The sequence below is a fragment of the Oryza glaberrima genome, chromosome 8, assembly GCF_000147395.1.
Source record: "Oryza glaberrima chromosome 8, OglaRS2, whole genome shotgun sequence".
NCBI classification, from domain to species: Eukaryota; Viridiplantae; Streptophyta; class Magnoliopsida; order Poales; family Poaceae; genus Oryza; species Oryza glaberrima.
In genome coordinates, this window is record NC_068333.1 from 2,396,999 (window position 1) to 2,415,033 (window position 18,035).

An 18,035-nucleotide genomic window follows, 5' to 3' on the forward strand; every position below is an offset into this window, starting at 1 on the left:
GTGTTTTCACAAATATTGTTTCTGCTGGATAGATTGTGGGTTGGATGCTGATATACTAGTAAAAGAGTTGATTTAGATAAGAAAGAAATTACGGTACTCTACAAACAGGCAACTCTTGCAAGTTAAAACATGTTGATCAGTGCATGCATATGATCCATAATTCAATATCTATGGCTTGGTTCAAGAGAAAGTGTTGGGAAATTTCTCACTCCAATACCTCCATACATGCAAAAATATGATGTGCCCTGAGTAATGAATCTTCCTTACATTACTATCATTTTATTTTTATTTTTTTAAAAAAAATCCTTGGAATATGCACAAGAATATAATCTCTTTGAATATATATATATATATATATATATATATATATATATATATATATATATATATATATATATATATATATATATATATATATATATATATATGCCTTCGTCACATCCAATCAAACTCTTCCTGGCAGGAGGCCACAAGACAATGCAGGTAAAAACACTGACTCAGCAGTAATCTCCTTGTTGATACACTAGCTGATTAGCTTTATATCCAGATATTCCTCATCATATTCTCCTAGGCTCCAGGCTCACACAAATGCTTCCAATGCAGAACTGGACTTTGGTGACTCCTTATTTGGACTATATATATTCAACCAACCTATAATTAATAATTTCATCCTCTTATTAAACACCCTATAAATACCTGTTTTGTAACATGAATGAGTCTGCTCAATCACCATGAGAAGATCATTATCAATGAACATTTCAGGAGAAATCAAAGTGCATTTACAATTAACATTGCAGAGAGATTAACCGAGAGATGGCTGAGAGTAGTAGTGATGTAAATCATAATCAAGTGGCCATCGACATGTGCTCGGCGTCGCCGGTTGACCGGAGCCTCTCCGCCGCCGTCGCCGGCGGCGGCGATGGTACCACCCCGAGATCGCCGGGCATCTCCAAGGTGGTGGTGCCGGTCGAGACGCCGGAGAAGACGACTGGCCAACCTAAGACTGATGATCATGATCAGCAGCAAGGGCGTGCCAAAGAGGTGCCACTTGTCAAGAAGGTATTAAGAAAATGGACTCTACTAAGTGTTCGATACTAACTCCTCTTGTAATAATTGTATTTTTAGGATTTAAATTTATTTTAAAATAGTTGTCACAATAGAGTATTAATTGTCCCATCAATCACTTCTCATTTAAAATTTGTTCTATTCTACCCTCAACCACTCTTACCTATATTCTATTTAATTAGTGGCATCATAATTTTTTTCTTAAACCTTAATATATGGTAATAACCTAAAATTACAATTATTTTAGGATAAAGGTATTATTTATTTTTCTTTCTTTAAGAAACACAGTATAAATGTAGACGTTCACAACGTGCGTAAATGCACGTAAGTACGCTGCACCCCTATTAGCACCTTTTTGGAAGTTTCGGTCTCCTGATGGGAACAAAAAAAATTAGTTTTTTTAATTAAGAAAAAAAATATTCATATGTTTTTTTGACCGGAAAAGATAGTTCCGAGTCCAAAAATATTCATATGTGGCCAAAATCAGTTCAATTGAACCTTTTCCGTCCAAAATTCCGAGTTTTGTTTCCATCGTTTCCGGGATATATATATATATATATTTTAGTGGAGTGCCGGAAATATTTTGGATTTCCCATATATATAGAGCCCTCACTACATGGGTCCCAGTAGGCTGTTAAAAATTCCCAATTTGTTCGAATTCGATAAATATAATTGTTCAAATTCAGCGAAATCATGCTCAAGTTCAAAAACTGCATCAAAACATCATTCAAAATTTCCGAAATTTTACCAAAATTTCGGTTTTTTTTTTCTACAATAGGTTGCGGCGGAGTTCATCGGCACGTTCATCCTGGTCTTCACGGTGCTGTCCACCGTCGTGATGGACGCGCGGCACGGCGGCGCCGCCGAGAACCTCGTCGGCGTGGCGGCGTCGGCGGGGCTGGCCGTCGTCGCCGTCGTCCTCTCCGTGGTGCACATCTCGGGCTCCCACCTCAACCCGGCGGTGAGCCTCGCCATGGCCGCGCTCGGCCACCTCCCGCCGGCACACCTCCTCCCCTACGCGGCGGCGCAGACGGCGGCGTCCCTCGCCGCCGCGTTCCTCGCCAAGGGCGTGTACCGCCCGGCGCGGCCGGCCGTCATGGCGACCGTGCCGGCCGCCGGCGTCGGCGCCGGCGAGGCGTTCGTCGTCGAGGTGGCGCTCACCTTCGTGCTCGTGTTCGTCATCACCGCCGTCGCCACTGACCCGAGCTCGGCAAGTGCTCAATCTTTAAAATTTTATCTTTCACCGTGCAATTCAAGAGAATTTTGGTCAGATAATTTGAAATTTACTCTATTTGAGTAAATTGCGCTAGTTTCACTTTACCCCAGGTTTAATTAATTAGCACATACTTTCAGTTTACATCGGGTTACCTTCAAATAAGTTTCACTTAGTACAAGTATACATCATCAAACAAATCGAAATTTTGTCAAATTCATAAAATATGGATGAAACTGTATGAAAGGCGGTCTAAATTAAAAAAAACACAAGTTTCTCTCATGGTTTATAAGATTTTTCAATAGTTATATGACACAATCTTGTGCAAAATGGAAATTATTTTGATATACCCTGGTGCAAAGTGAAAATATATATTAAACCCGGTGCAAAATGAAACAAGAATACATTCTACCCGGCGGTGTAAAGTGGAATTTACTCAATTTTGTTTGAATTTGTGCAGAGCAAGGAGCTGGTGGCCATTGCGATTGCTGCAGCGATCATGATGAACGCTCTCGTCGGAGGGTACGTACGTGAGAATGACAAATTAATCCAAATTTTAAGCTCATTACATTTGCTTTGTTTCGATCAAGAAGACAAATGTGAGAATATTTGGGAATTATTCAGGCCGTCGACGGGGCCGTCGATGAACCCGGCGAGGACGGTCGGGGCGGCGGTGGCGACGGGCGAGTACAGGCAAATGTGGATCTACCTCGTCGCGCCGCCGCTCGGCGCCATCGCCGGAGCAGCCACTTACACTCTCATCAAGCCCTAATCTCATCTTAATTTCTTCTCATTTCTTCTTGTAGATGGTGGTGAATGTGTTCTTGTGTAGTATTAAATTAGTTGTATTTTTCGATTGATTCTAGTATGAATGGTTGGATTATTACATTTCAGCATAACATTGATGAGCTAGCTAGTTAGTGGTGACATGATAATTACATGCATAACCAATCTCATAATGCATGCATTGATAATCTTGTGGTTGTTATTTCTGGAGATTGGGAACTACCAGATGGTGATTTGTCAGTGTGAGAGACAGACAAACTGATCTTTCAAAACCAGGAAACAAAACATTATCTCAACATGAGAACATGAGAGTGTTAATAACAACACTTTGAATCGCATAGATTCAGTGAGTTGCAGTTGTACGTTTAAAAGAAGCAGAAAGATAGATGTAGTATTAAACACATCAAGTTGCTAATTGATGGACAGTGCAAATATTTTCATAAAAAAATCAATGTACAAATATCAGACCAACCCAAAATTAAAATTACATTGGTGGCATCTGCACTATAGCATTTCCTAACATGCCACTTGGTCATGAATAAAAAGAATTTGATGTATTTACATTTGGGTGAAATTCATCGATCGGTAAGTTCCAAGAACCATGGAATTCCTGCATGCAAAAGTACATCGTGTCGGTTAGTCACAAGTATATATATACAGACATATATGTACCTAGAAGAAATAAATTTAGTAATTTGCATGAATCTCTCCATAATTTTTTTTATTCCTACGTGTTTGTAACTGAAGTTTAATTCCAACATACTCCCTCCGTCCTAAAAAAAGGCAAACCCTGGATTTCTATATCTAACTTTGACTATCCGTATTATATGAAATTTTTTTATAATTCGTATTTTCATTGTTGTTAGATGATAAAACATGATTAATATTTTATGCGTGACTTGTCTTTTTAATTTTTTTTATAATTTTTTCAAATAAGACGGACGGTCAAACATTGGGCACGGAAACCAGAGTTTGTTTTTTTTTGGGACGGGGGAGTATGCCCCAGTGCCAGCAATTGATTTCATGGCAACCCTGTTGCTCTCGCTTAATTGGCCCCATTGTCGGCACACCAACTGCTGCAACACTGCCACTGCTTTCCTTCTCTTCCCTACTCATCTCAAAGGCCATGAGCAATGTCTGAATTTCCGAACTTGGATCAGTGGTGTGGCTGATGTTTGGATGAACAGCATGGTGCAGTGAACTGTACTATATACTATTATATTATATGACACTGTTAATTTTTCGCAGTTTGATCATTCGTCTTATTAAAAAATTTAGTACAAATATGTTAAAGTACTCCCTTTATACTCATAAAGGAAGTCGTTTAGGATAGCGACACGGTCTCCAAAACATAACTTTGATTTATTGTTTCTATAAAAATATTTATTGAAAAGTGATATATGTATACTTTTATGAAAGTATTTTTCAAGACAAATCTATTCATATAATTTTTACGTTTTCAAACTCAACAACTTAAGAGTTATTTATGATTTATATTCCCAAGGTTTGACTTAAACATTGTCCTAAACGACTTCCTTTATGAGTACGGAGGGAGTATAAGTTAGGATTATACTTTATTTAATGATAAAACAAGCCACAACAAAATAAATTATATTTATATAATTTTGTTAATAAGACCAATGACTAAAGGTTATGTAAAAAGTCAATGGCTATATTTTAAAATGGACGGAGTATATTTGAAAACGTGAATATTAGGGAAGGATCTAATATATATCAAATAATTAGAAAGCGTGAGGCTTTGAATCCAAATTGTCTAGCCCACCATCTCGTGAAGCTAGCCGGAAGATCTCTTTCTTGAAGGAGTATATCTGTGCCTCAACTTCCGCGCACTGCGAGCGAGCCGTGTGTGGCATGCATGGTGCTAACTGTTAAAGTGTTAATAGCTGATACCATTAAAGATCAGAATTTGCAGCGGCAGAAAGACACCGGCTCCGGATCATCGTCTGTCTGCAATTCTGCATCCATGGTTTTTGGAAAGGCAGGATTTGGCAAGGTCAACGCATGCATCCTCTTGGCCTTGAGTTCTTGCATAGAAGCTTCAAGCTGCTGCTGGAAATTTATCCCTCTAACAGCAAGGTTTAACTAATAATTATGGTTGTATCAACTCTCTAATCCAGCTTTGGTTTGCAGGGATTGATCAATTAATATAACAAGATCAAAAGAGAAAAATTAACACGTTTTTTCTGCTAAACCAACAGGTCAAACAATCTCATCTACAGCTAACTGCAGAATATTAATTCAAACGTTAATCAATTAATTCTGTCTTAACCAGAGATCAATTCAGAGCTGACGACAACACACAAGAAGAAATACTATAATTATTTGACAGATATACTACAACAACTGGTGCTTCTCATTTGGTGCTCGAATACTCGAGAAGAGGTAAGTTGACATTTTAATTTGAACAATTAATTAATTAATTATATACTTAACTAAATCACATTGCTCTTCTTCCCCGCGGCATCCCAAATCCCATTTCCGCTTTTCCCAAATCCATGGATAGATTGATTCAGCAGGTGCTTCGGCGGCCACAGCCTCCGCCGCTGCAAAATTTTCAGAGTTCATTGGTTTCAAAGATTCAAATCTTTTTTTTGCGCATGCGTAAACCAAGCCGAATTTCAGACGCCTATATATACAGCAGCCCTCATGCAGCATGCCATGCTCATCTCATCCAAGATTCAGACAAAAACATTCCTTTGTCTACAACAAGATCAAGAAACCCAAAAGCTAAGCATTAGCTCATCCATCTTAATCCATCAGAGTTGATTAGCTAGTAGTTGAGAGTTGATTAGTAGCTTGCCTTTGAACATGGAAGGGGGCAAAATGAGCAGCATGGGCATGGATGCTGCTGCAGCTTCTGTTACTGTCCCTCCCATGCAGATGCAGGCAGGTGATCAGAGCAACAGGATCGCCATCATCATCTCTCCAAGAGCCGGGAGCTCCAAGATCCTGCCATTCGAGCTTGTCAATGGTGCCGCCAATGCCGGCTCGCAACGGCACGCTGATCCAGCAGAATCCACTCCTGAAGCTCATCATCATCTATGGCATCCAGGAGACCTCCCAAAGATAAAACCACCAGTTCCTCTTGTCAAGAAGGTACTGAAACTTTGACAGAAAACATTTCTTCAGTTCAGAGCATTTATGTTCTTCAGATGAAGAAGCTCTGAATTTGTGACAATATTGTTGCTTCAACTTTCAGGTGGGTGCAGAGTTCTTTGGCACATTCACACTGATCTTCACAGTGCTGTCCACCATCATCATGGATGAACAACACAAAGGTGTAGAGACCCTCCTCGGCATCGCGACATCGGCAGGATTAGCAGTGACAGTGCTGGTTCTGTCACTCATCCACATTTCAGGCTGCCACCTGAACCCGGCTGTCAGCATTGCCATGGCCGTCTTTGGTCATCTTCCTCCTGCTCATCTTCTTCCTTACATTGCTGCGCAAATCCTCGGCTCGATCACCGCATCGTTCGCCGTCAAAGGGATGTATCATCCGGTGAACCCCGGGATTGTGACGGTGCCAAAGGTTGGGACAGTGGAAGCATTCTTCCTGGAGTTTGTTACAACGTTTGTCCTACTGTTCATCATCACTGCTCTTGCCACTGACCCCAATGCGGTAAGTAAATTTCCTAGCTAATTTTATCGCATTTTGTTCCTTTTTCTTGTATCTTTTTGTCTGAATTTATGTTGTCTTCATGTGCTGATGATGTTCAAATAATGTTTGTTCAGGTTAAAGAGCTGATAGCAGTGGCAGTCGGAGCAACAATCATGATGAACGCTCTTGTCGCAGGGTATGTACACATAGATCGATTATTATTCAGAAATGATCCACATATTAAACATGCAGTTGTTTTCTAAAAAGAAAATATTACACATGCAGTTAAACACTTGTTAAAAATTTTTAAAAATTAATAAAAACACTTGTTAAAGTAGCCGTGCTAATTAATTAGGTTGGCTCATTTTTCTCTTTTTGTATAGTTAATTCCTAAGCTTAATTGTTTCTGTTCTGAATATTTTTGGAACAGGCCATCGACAGGAGCATCAATGAATCCAGCAAGAACACTTGGCCCGGCCATTGCAACAGGGAGATACACACAGATTTGGGTTTATTTGGTTGCTACCCCACTTGGTGCTGTAGCTGGAGAAGGGTTTTATTTTGCAATCAAGCTGTAATTACCTTCAGGTAAGAACAATATTCAATCGTAGAACTAGTGTAAAATCGGTGTGTATGTGTATTTGTATGTGCAGTTATAACATAAAAAAATGTTTTCCTTTTTGCAGGGAAAAAAAATGTGATCCTTGGAGCATGTTAAACTACCTGAACTTAAATACAGCACATTCTTTACAAATTTATGATATTGATCAAGCAGCATGTTAGGACTGCCTAAGATGTAAATGTATACAGAAAGTAGTAGTAGTGATGAATTGGTGGTCTCTCTTGTACTGAAATTGTACAGTTCGTTTTTTTTTCATTTTAATGTATAAATAATAAAATATATGCAGTTCAATTTGAATTGCTAGTATTCCTATTCCTCCAGTGGTGGGCAATTTATATTTTAAAATGTACTCTCTTTGTCTAAAAATATAATGTGTGTATGCTTTTAAGAAAAACCAGCATCTGCCACTTTTGATTAGTGATCGAACTAACGAATGTTTGGTGCCGCGCATACTATTGAATCTTTATACGATATTGATTCCGCAATTGTCAATGATCCAAGTACAATGTTACAGGCCCTACTAAAAGCTAATACGTCTTATATTTGGAGAAAAGGAGAAAGCATCGATGAGCTTACCATTATATTTAACTGCTAGGCCTGAAATTACTTGCATGATCTACATGGAATTTATATTTACCATTGGGAGATTTACGGCACGGGCTGTGTTCGGCTGTTGAGGTTGGGTGCTAATCCCTTGCGCACGTAAAATAAACGACTTATTAGCGTATAATTAATTAAATATTAGCTATTTTTTAAAAAAAAAGATTAATGTGATTTTTAAATCAACTTTCCTATAGAAAATTTTTATAAAAATCACAGTACCGTTTAGCAGTTTGGGACGAGAAAGGTGGGTTGGGAACTATGGCAGTCGAACACAGCCTGATGCATTCTTTGTTGTATTCAACAGATGGGCCAGTGGAATTCAAGGCCAGCATAACCTGTCTGAAATTCTGAATTGTTGGGCTCATGGGTAAATACGCCTATATATTTTTATAGACTACGCTACGTTGATAGCTGGTCCAAATCCCCTTAGATCAAGTTTAATAGTATAGTCAATTACTACCTCCAAATCATCTATAACTAATCTAACAGTCTATTCATACCATAGTTACCTATAAATGTATACTACACCATTAATATCTAGTCATACCTCTCATACACGCACAACATCTTGGAGTCCGTGCTGCAACTGGCTATAAAAATGTGTCCCACTTTCCTTCTCTCTCATCTCTTATCTTCTCCACATGTGTTTGTATAGTAGCTGGCTTATAGCCTGCTATTGTACTTGATCATGATGATTCCATTTATGTGTTTGGCATAAGTGTTGAAATGGTCCCATTTTTTAGGGTTGGGAGGGTGTGGCCCACATGTTAATGAGAGAGAGGGGATGTGGGTTGGATTGCTCCGCTATTTTCAGAATGAAGCTAACCCAGATCCAGAGGAAATATTTCTTTTTCAGAGATCATTCCATGCCACCTGTCGCTCAATCCAAACACCTAAAAACCGATTCACTTTAATCCGACTCATCCCATCGCTCCAACCAAACGCATGCTTAGTTGGGTGAACAATGACTTGTCATCTCGTGAATGTGTCAAATGGCAAAACCAACTAGTAACGTCCTATTCTATTAGCTAGTTCCATTTTATGAGAAATGGGCACTATTAGCGACTCACTAGATCCCTCTAGTTTTCCTCTAAGACAAGAGAGGAAATTGAAAGGATTTCAATCCTTGCGAAATATTTTCAATGAGGTCGTTGGAATAAAGCAATAAAATCATATGGATTGGTTTTCTAGGCGCCTTCATTCCATACGAAACAAATATGAGATTCGAGCTCATGTTTTCATTCCCTTTGAGAAACGCAATGCACTTGCTCTCTTTCTCTCTGTATGCTCAGTGTAAATCCTCTAAGATTCTTGTGTTCTATTTTCTATGAACTATTCAATTTTTTTAGATAATGGATTATATTAACCCGGTCTCTACACCTTAGAAAGGTGTACACAATCCAAATCACAATCAAGAGTACATAAGACTCCACCCATTACATAGGGATACTAAATAATAGTTTAACAAAACGGTTAAAGAAGAACAACAGTCTAAGCCTCAATTCTTCTTCTAAGCCTCAATTCTTCTTCTAAAATTCTAACCAAAGGTAGAAAAGAACTCCATCACTCTCTTCTCTAGAAAACAGAATTTGGCTTGAACTTCCTCTCCCTCATCTTCTTTAAGAAGCAAAGACCAAAGCATTGCCCAATAAGTTTCCTTGAAAATCACCAGCAAGAAAGATATGTGATTGTGACTGTTAAAGACCATGTCATTCCTAGTGAGCCACAAAGCCCAATAAATCACCGCTATACCAACCCACATTTGTCGTTTGAGTCTAGGTTCAACACTATGCAACCAAATCCCAAACATGTGAGTAGTGTTCCGGGGTTGTCTAATTCCGAAGGTGAAAAACACCGTAGTCCATATGTATCTAGCAAAAACATAATCTAGGAAGAAGTGTTGAATCGACTCTTTAGAGAACAAAATCTGCATAATAAGCTACCCTTCCACCTTCTCTTAGCTAGATTATCCTTTGTTAGAACCACCCTTTTTTTAAGATACCATAGGAAAATCTTAATTTTTAGTGAAATTCTTACTTTCCAAATTATCGATTTTCTAGGTATTTCTCCATTCAATATTAGAATCTTATACATGGAAAAAAAACCCTCCTTTGAACTATTCAAATTAAGACATTGCTTACAAAATTCATGTGTTTTAAAATCCGGTAGGACTCTACTGCGTATGACATCTTATCCCTATGGTTTTTTTCATGCGTTATAGAGGAGCAGCAATTATCTAAAGCTTGAAGGTACTTCCTCTACCCATATTAGTTTTCCATATGATTGGCCAGGTACACGTGCGTAATTGAAGGTGTGTTCAAGTTAAAATATTTGAGTTCAGTTGTGACTTTTGAGGTTATTTTTGTCTAGATTAACCCCGCGGCAACAAAAGTTGACAACTGTGGTATTTTGTCAAAGAAATGAAAACATCTTAATCTTGTGATATACCAGTTCCAGCTAAACCAATGATTTTTTTTCTTCAAACATAGCCGGAGAGAGAGAGAATATTTGTAATATTTCTTCAAACTTATGCAGAATTTCAGCGGCTGCTGGAGCTAAACCAATGGCTTTTTTCTGCGAATTGATGAAAAGTTGCGACCAATTCACGCGATGACATAAAGGGGAGGAAAAGATTAGCGCTGACCACTGAGCTATTAATGCATGCCTTGCAAAGACGAGTAATTAATTAACAAGGCTAAATTATTTATTACCGCGCGTTGTAAATCAATTAATATATATGCTTGCTTCTCGTACACATCTAGTAGTACCAAGCCACAGAATTCGATTGGTTTAACTAAATTAATTAATAGTAGAAATTGAATTGTATGTGTCATACATTTACTATAGTACTCCCTCCATATTTTAATGTATGACGCCGTTGACTTTTTAACCAACGTTTGACCACTCGTCTTATTTAAAAATTTTTTATATATACTTATGTCATACTTAAAGAATATTTGATGATAAATCAAGTCACAATAAAATAAATTATAATTACATAAATTTTTTGAATAAGACAAAAGGTCAAACGTTTGTCAAAAAGTCAACGGCGTCATACGGAGGGAGTATCAAGTAACTAGTACTACTAATTAAGTAAAAGAGCTTTTCATATACCTGCTGAGAACATCAGCTAATCCACTCATTAATTCTGATCGTACAGTTTTGAGAGACATGCATTGCATGTAATCAAGTATGCATTAAGTCAAATGCCCGTGCGCTACAGTAGATTCAGAAGAAATATATATCATTGGTTTTAAACTTAAAAGGGCAGGAAAGTCGCACATAGTATAAAATAAAATACTAGCTCCATCTGTTTTATATTATAAGTCGTTTTGATTTTTTTCTAGTTAATTTTTTAAGTGATCAAATAAATAAAAATATATAGCAATATATTTGACACAAAACAAACATATTATCAAAATATGAACAGAGGAAGTAATATATTGATAGGCAAGCTCCTTGTTGTAACCAAGGTTAGGGGATGGTCACTACATAGTATAAAATAGATTTTTGTGGACACTTCTCTCTGAACTACACACAGGCGGCCTAAAAGCACAATAGCATGTACAATACACGGGGGATGTGCACGGTTAAAAGAAGATCTATTACAGGCAGTTACATATAAAAATAAACATATTTACACATACGGCTATCATAGTGCGCCCGTGTATATAGTGTAAGTAAAATCTTGGCATTAATTTCAATTGGCATTTTAGACTTTCTATAGCATTTGAAAAACCCTTGGAGCGATCAGGATCGGACAATGTGAGTATGACACCCCCACTTCATACTACTTGTGTTAAGTACGTTCATGGTTGATTGCTGATCTCTCAAGTGGCATGTATATGTCATCTGCATTTGACATGCCGCAGCTCAGATCAAACTTAAAAACAGCTATTGTACCCATTGTATACATGACTGGAGTAGCTGTTACTTTGACAGAAGAGGTACATGGTTGACATGGCTGCTAGCAATATACATTGCTCTTCTTCCCCTTGCCACATCATCCCGTTTCCGCTTTTCAAAAATCCGTGAAAATATACATATATTATCTAAAAAATAGATAAAATGATTACATTTAATTCGATCGGCAGCAGCAGCTTCGGTGGCTATCACCTCCGTCACTGCAAATTAGTCCACTGGTTTCAAATCAAATATATACAATTTAACGCACATGTGAAAACCGGGCCGCATTGGAGATGCATGCCTATACGCCTTTTTTAATAATAATAATAATAATAGAAATAGGTTATATCTTTGGTCTTGCCATTATAGAGGTACATGGTTGACATGGCTGCTAGCAAAAATATACATTGGTCTTCTTCCCCAACGGCATCATCCCGTTTCCGCTTTTCAAAAATCCATAAAAATATACATATATTATCTAAAAATTAGATAAAATAATTATGTTTAATTCGATAGGTGGTAGCAGCTTCGGCGGCCATCACCTTCGCTGCTGCAAATTAGTCCACTGGTTTCAAATCAAATATATACAATTTAATGCGCATGTAAAAATCAGGCCGTATTGGAGATGCTTGTACGCCTTTTTTAATAATAATAAAATGAGTTATATCTTCGGTCTTTACCCGTTAGACACACTGTCATCCAGAGGCCTATATATACAGAGCACCTATCACACTGCATGCCATGCTCCTCATCCAAAGTTCAGACAACCAGAAAATTAACCAAGAATTGCTCTGCCTATAGCAAGATCTAGTAGCAAAGCTTGACTCTGAGCTCAGGAGGAAGAAGATGGAAGGGCACAAGAGTGGCATGGAAGCTGTAGCAGTTACCATCCCTCCCTTGCACACTGGTGAGAGCAACCACAGGATTGACAGCAATGTCAGCTCGCAATGCCATGCTGATCCTGCAGAGCTCTCTGATGAAACTCAGCAGCAATCTCTGTGGCATCAAGGCCTAAGAAAGATAATACCATCATCTGTTCCTCTCCTCAAGAAGGTACACACTTTTTTTACCCCATATTTTCACCTCTCATCGTCTGTTTTTTGTCTTATCAGTTGTGACCAAAATTTGAATTTTAAAATATAATTTTAGAGTAAATTTTGAGGTTTATTTTTCAGTACTGACTTTTAAACTGCTAAAAACATAGGTATTATAAAAGTTTTGCCCATAAATAATGTTTGGTTAAACGTTGTTATAAAAGTTTATTTTTCCACATTTTATTGGCCATAGATTAAACAATAAGAGCAAAATTCTTGAACTTCCTCATCCTCTTTCTCTTCTTCTTCAGAAAATGTACAGATATCTGACAGACAACAACCTTTTTCCCCCGTAATCTTTTTCTTCAGATGAATCTCTGAAATGTTTCAGGTCAGTGCTGAGTTCTTTGGCACATTCATACTGATCTTCACCGTGCTATCAACCATCATCATGGACGAACAACACAAAAGTATCGAGACGCTCCTCGGAATCGCAACATCTGCAGGCTTAGCAGTCACTGTTCTAGTTCTGTCCCTCATCCACATATCAGGATGCCATCTGAACCCTGCAATCAGCATCGCCATGGCCGTCTTTGGTCACCTCCCTCCTGCTCATCTTCTACCTTACATTTCTTCACAAATTCTCGGGGCTGTCGCCGCCTCCTTCGCCGTCAAAGGTCTGTATCATCCGGTGAACCCCGGGATTGTCACCGTGCCAAATGTCGGCACGGTTGAGGCGTTTTTCGTCGAGTTCATAATAACATTTGTTCTACTGTTCATCATCACTGCTCTTGCCACTGATCCTAATGCAGTAAGTGTGGTTTTCTGATGTATTTTGATCAGTTTGGTTTTCTTTTCTTTGAAATGTTTGATTCAAATTTTGTCCTTTTGATCAAAATCTTCATCAGGTGAAAGAACTGATAGCAGTGGCAGTTGGGGCAACAGTCATGATGAACATTCTTGTGGCAGGGTATGTGCGTATGGATTGATTAGGAACAATACATAGCTTTCTTGGGTATTTTAAACTGTCATGTAATACTATTTGTGTTGTATTTTACAAAATATAATTTAGATTTGAATAATTTGAACAGGCCATCAACAGGAGCATCGATGAATCCGGCGCGTACAATTGGCGCGGCTATTGCCACAGGGAGATATACTCAGATTTGGGTTTACTTGGTGGCAACTCCACTGGGTGCTATAGCTGGAACTGGGGCTTATGTTGCAATTAAGCTGTAGTTTACACCAGGTAAAGTAAAAAAATATTGTAAAGGAAATCAAAACATTTATCATATTGTGATATATGACCATTACATTTTAAATAAGTAATAACTCTGTCTTTTTACAGGTAACTTGTGACTCTTTGAGCATGCTGATATAACCATTTCGCCAGAATGTAAATAAACAAAATTCTACTAGCTCCATGATCAAGTATAGACACTGTAATTACTTCTAATAGCTGTTTTTACTAGCTCCAAGACCAAAATGTCAATAATTACTTGTAATAGCTGTTTTTAGCTATGGTAAGAAGAACACTTCAGTGTAGGTACCCAATAAAGTGTGATTTCTCCAAGTCCATCAATTCTACAAACTAAATCACTTCTATGAAAAGAACAATTGAATCACTCCGAGGTCTCTGAGCAAAACAACCCTCATTAAGATATACATTTTTTTCTTGACAGCATCAAGTTACAGCGGCAAATTGGATCTCACAACTACTTTTCTATATGAACAATTATGAACTTAAGCAGAACAAGGTACAAGATTACTTTTATTAATAAAGACAGAGTTCAAGGGGAATGAATCCCAGTACATCGCCGAACAGATGTTATGTAGCACTAAACCATCCTTAGATAGGAAACTGAGGATAGGAACCAGACTTCCTAAGGAAACCAAGCAGCAAGGGAGAAGCAGATCCACAGGGAGCCCGCGACGACTACATCCTTGAGCCTCTTTTAACGTGCACACCGCTTGACAAACCGGTAATACCCTTCGGCTGCCTCTACGGGAACGGAATTGCTAATTAGTAGCATGATCAGCAAGAGAAGCCAATGACCGTTCGGGTGCCATCGCCATCGTTGAGGTCCTAGCTCGTTCAAGCTGAACCCGTGACGGCGGCGGCGGCTGATCGCAGCGATCGCCTTGGACGGCCGCTTTCATGGCAACTGTGAGACGGCCGTCTCGCAGAAGGAGCGCAACCTTGTCTCGCTCTCCTTGGTTTGCTCGGTGGGAGACGGGAACTCGGTGTTGTTCTGGGAAGATTGTTGGCTGCAGGGCGCTTCAATTCGGTCACTGGCACCGGCTGTTTGGGCGGCTGTCCCAGGGCGGTTGCGGGGCAAACGCACGGTGTCTGAGGCGCTACACGATAGGAGATGGATTCGTGATATCTCCTTGGCGTTAGGGATGCAAGCGATCCTTGAATACTTCAAGCTCTAGGAGCTCCTCCGATCGGTGCAGCTGTCTGACGAGCCGGACAAGCTTTCTTGGCATTGGGAGAACTCGGGGCAGTACTCCTCCCGCTTGGCTTATCGGGTTCTCTTCTTGGGGAGAACTCAATTCCAACACAAGCCAATCTGGAAGTCTTTCGCCCCTCCTCGATGCCGTTACTTCCTCTGGCTGGTCGCCCTCAACCGATGCTGGACGGCGGACCGCCTTCGAAGCCGAGGTCTGTCGCACCCGGATCGTTGCCCCTTCTGCGATCAATGCGACGAAACGATTGATCATCTCCTGGTCGCATGCCCGGAGTCTCGGCAGCTTTGGTGGATTGCTCTTACTGCTATCGGTCATTCTGAATGTCTACCTCTCAATGAGCAGTTCTTTCATGCCTGGTTGTGTGACAGTCGCAAAAGGATGATTAAAGACCATCGCCGAGGGTTCGACACAATTGCGGCACTGGTAGCATGGACAATCTGGAAGGAAAGGAACAGCCGAGTCTTCAACCAGAAGATCAGACCTTGGATGGAGATAGCTAGGGCTATGATGGGGGAAGCGGACCTCTGGCGGATGGCTAGATCAGCCATACCGATCATGATAGTCCCTTCGCTTGTTCTTTGGTCGCCAAATCATTCGAGAGATTAGGCTTCTACTTTTCTCTTCCCCTCTCCTGTACCCTGTCCCTTTCTTATACCCTGTCCCTTTCTTTTTATTTTTCAGTCCCGTTCTGTAAATACATTTATTTCTCTTAATACAAAAATGCGCGTCTCGCGTATTCCCAAAAAATGGCGACGGTGAACTAGAGCATCTTCTCGGTGAGGTCGACCTCGTCGCCGGCGACCTCGCGCCAGTCGAACTCCCAGACGAGGTTGGCGACGAAGTACTCGAGGTGGAGCAGCGCCAGCGCCATGCCGGGGCACACCCTCCGCCCGGCGCCGAACGGCATCATCTTTATCTCCTTGCTGCCGGTGAGGTCCACGTCCTCGCCCTCGCCGCCGGCGAGGAACCGCTCCGGCCGGAACACCTCCGGCGAGGTCCACACCTCGCTGTCGAGCCCGATCTCCCTCACCGCGAAGTTCACCGGCGTGTTCGCCGGCACGCGGTACCCGTCCAGCGTCGTCTCGTCTTCCACGGCGCGTGGGAGCGCGTAGAGGCCGGGCGAATGTCGCCGGAGACCTTCCAGCACCACCGCCTTGAGGTACGGCATCGCCTGGAGATCCTCCTCTCGCACCTCGCCGTCGCCGGCCACGGCGGCGGCGATCTCTTCCATGAGCCTGTCCTGCATCGCCGGGTTCTTGACGAGGTTGGCCAGTATCCACTGCAGCACGGTGGCCGTGGTGTCGGTGCCGGCGCTCATGAACTCGGAGCAGAGGCTGACGATCTCGCCGTCGGTGAGCCCCCGCCCGCCGTCCTCCGGGATGGTGAGCTTCACGAGGGAGTCCACATAGCAGTCGCCGCCGGCGCCGGCCTCCCTCCTGGCGCGCATGAACGGGACGAACAGCTCCTCCTGCCGACGCCGCAGCGACACCATCTCGTTCCACCGCTTCCGGAACACGAGCTTGGTGATCGGCGGGAGGAAGGCGAAGACCTCGAAGCTGGGGAAGTTTGCGAGAGGTCGCGCTGCATCGCCTCGATCGCCCTCACCCGCGCGTCGCCGGGACGGTCGCCGAAGCACATGTGCACCAGGAGGCAGAGCATCGCGTACCGGAAGGGCTCCATCACGGTCACCGGAGCACCGCCCTCGCCGCGGACGTGGGAGACGAGGGCATCGAGCACACAGCGTCGCGCGCCGGAGAACGCGCGGAGGCGGGCCGGGTTGAGCACGCCGGAGGAGATGCATCTCCGGAGGGCCGTCCAGGTGGGGCCATACGGACGCCGGGCTGACGGCGCGGGGGCGCGACGCGAACGCCGCCCCGCGTTGCACCAGCGCGCGGTACGCCGCGCCACGCGCCGCCACGAAGATCGTCGGCCCCAGCGGCGCGAACGTGAACACCGGGCCGTGCTCCGCCGCGATCCGCCGCAGCGTCGGCTCGACGTCGATGTCCCTCCGCACGAGGAACAGCAGCGGGCCCAGCACCGGCACCGTCCTCGGCCCCGGCGGAGGCGCGGGCGCGCAGCAGCAGCGAGCACACGAGGCAGAGCAGCGAGGTGAGGGAGTAGAAGAGCCAGTCCTCCATGGCTAAACCTCTCGGATTATTTTTTTCCACTCCCGCTGCTCACAGTGGAGGGATATTTATACGGGAGGGGGAAAAAAGTTCGACGGGAAATCTAAATCGAGAGAGCTATCTCGGTTTTGTGTTATTGCACGACGCGTCCGGTAGCCGTACGTCTTCGTGCTATCGGAGAGACAGACTTGCTTTCACTGCAATGGCAACACACCACCGACCACATATTATATTTCACTTTCATTTATATCATCATGTTCTACTCAAAATATACTATAGACAAGTCCAATATTGAATATATGCAAACACTTAAAGAGTTTACTTAATTTAAAAGTAATTTATTTAAATTGTAGAAATAATTTAGCTTTGCAATAGAAGTAACTACCTATAGCATCGGAAATAGTTATCCTAACCAATCAATTGATAATAATGACTGAGATACGAACACATGGATGTTGTACTGACAAAGAGAAACAGAGAAACGAGACCACTTGTCAGAAAAAGAGGACCACATACTAATTGTTAGTTGTCGTGTCGATTCACGTGTATGCTACTAAGGCTAACAACACTAATATATTTTCTTTTTTTA

The 18,035-nt window shown here is 41.7% G+C and overlaps 3 protein-coding genes and 1 pseudogene across 3 annotated transcripts; 3 read left to right on the plus strand and 1 right to left on the minus strand.

The window, feature by feature from the left end:
• The first annotated feature begins 813 nt into the window (after positions 1-813).
• Positions 814-3,050, plus strand: LOC127782021 (aquaporin NIP3-3-like). Its single transcript, XM_052309094.1, has 4 exons — positions 814-1,059; positions 1,844-2,275; positions 2,739-2,800; positions 2,903-3,050. The coding sequence occupies exons 1-4, from the start codon at positions 814-816 to the stop codon at positions 3,048-3,050; spliced, it is 888 nt and encodes a 295-aa protein (XP_052165054.1).
• A 2,843-nt stretch (positions 3,051-5,893) lies between these two features.
• On the plus strand, positions 5,894-7,261 carry LOC127783346 (aquaporin NIP3-2). Its single transcript, XM_052310603.1, has 4 exons — positions 5,894-6,181; positions 6,285-6,704; positions 6,818-6,879; positions 7,114-7,261. The coding sequence occupies exons 1-4, from the start codon at positions 5,894-5,896 to the stop codon at positions 7,259-7,261; spliced, it is 918 nt and encodes a 305-aa protein (XP_052166563.1).
• A 5,399-nt stretch (positions 7,262-12,660) lies between these two features.
• On the plus strand, positions 12,661-14,087 carry LOC127783363 (aquaporin NIP3-3). Its single transcript, XM_052310624.1, has 4 exons — positions 12,661-12,867; positions 13,240-13,659; positions 13,757-13,818; positions 13,940-14,087. Exons 1-4 carry the CDS (start codon positions 12,661-12,663, stop codon positions 14,085-14,087), a joined length of 837 nt encoding a protein of 278 aa, XP_052166584.1.
• A 1,685-nt stretch (positions 14,088-15,772) lies between these two features.
• LOC127782903 (cytochrome P450 89A2-like) lies at positions 15,773-17,458 on the minus strand (annotated as a pseudogene).
• Between the last annotated feature and the right edge of the window lie 577 nt (positions 17,459-18,035).

Excerpts from the sequence above, each read along its gene's own strand:
- LOC127782021 (XM_052309094.1), top strand. The coding sequence starts at position 814 with ATGGCTGAGAGTAGTAGTGATGTAAATCATAATCAAGTGGCCATCGAC. Across the intron at positions 1,060-1,843 it reads AGGTGCCACTTGTCAAGAAG|GTTGCGGCGGAGTTCATCGG; the intron begins GTATTAAGAAAA and ends TTTCTACAATAG. Across the intron at positions 2,801-2,902 it reads ATGAACGCTCTCGTCGGAGG|GCCGTCGACGGGGCCGTCGA; the intron begins GTACGTACGTGA and ends GGAATTATTCAG.
- LOC127783363 (XM_052310624.1), top strand. The coding sequence starts at position 12,661 with ATGGAAGGGCACAAGAGTGGCATGGAAGCTGTAGCAGTTACCATCCCT. Across the intron at positions 13,660-13,756 it reads TTGCCACTGATCCTAATGCA|GTGAAAGAACTGATAGCAGT; the intron begins GTAAGTGTGGTT and ends AATCTTCATCAG. Across the intron at positions 13,819-13,939 it reads ATGAACATTCTTGTGGCAGG|GCCATCAACAGGAGCATCGA; the intron begins GTATGTGCGTAT and ends TAATTTGAACAG.
- LOC127783346 (XM_052310603.1), top strand. The coding sequence starts at position 5,894 with ATGGAAGGGGGCAAAATGAGCAGCATGGGCATGGATGCTGCTGCAGCT. Across the intron at positions 6,182-6,284 it reads CAGTTCCTCTTGTCAAGAAG|GTGGGTGCAGAGTTCTTTGG; the intron begins GTACTGAAACTT and ends TTCAACTTTCAG. Across the intron at positions 6,705-6,817 it reads TTGCCACTGACCCCAATGCG|GTTAAAGAGCTGATAGCAGT; the intron begins GTAAGTAAATTT and ends ATGTTTGTTCAG.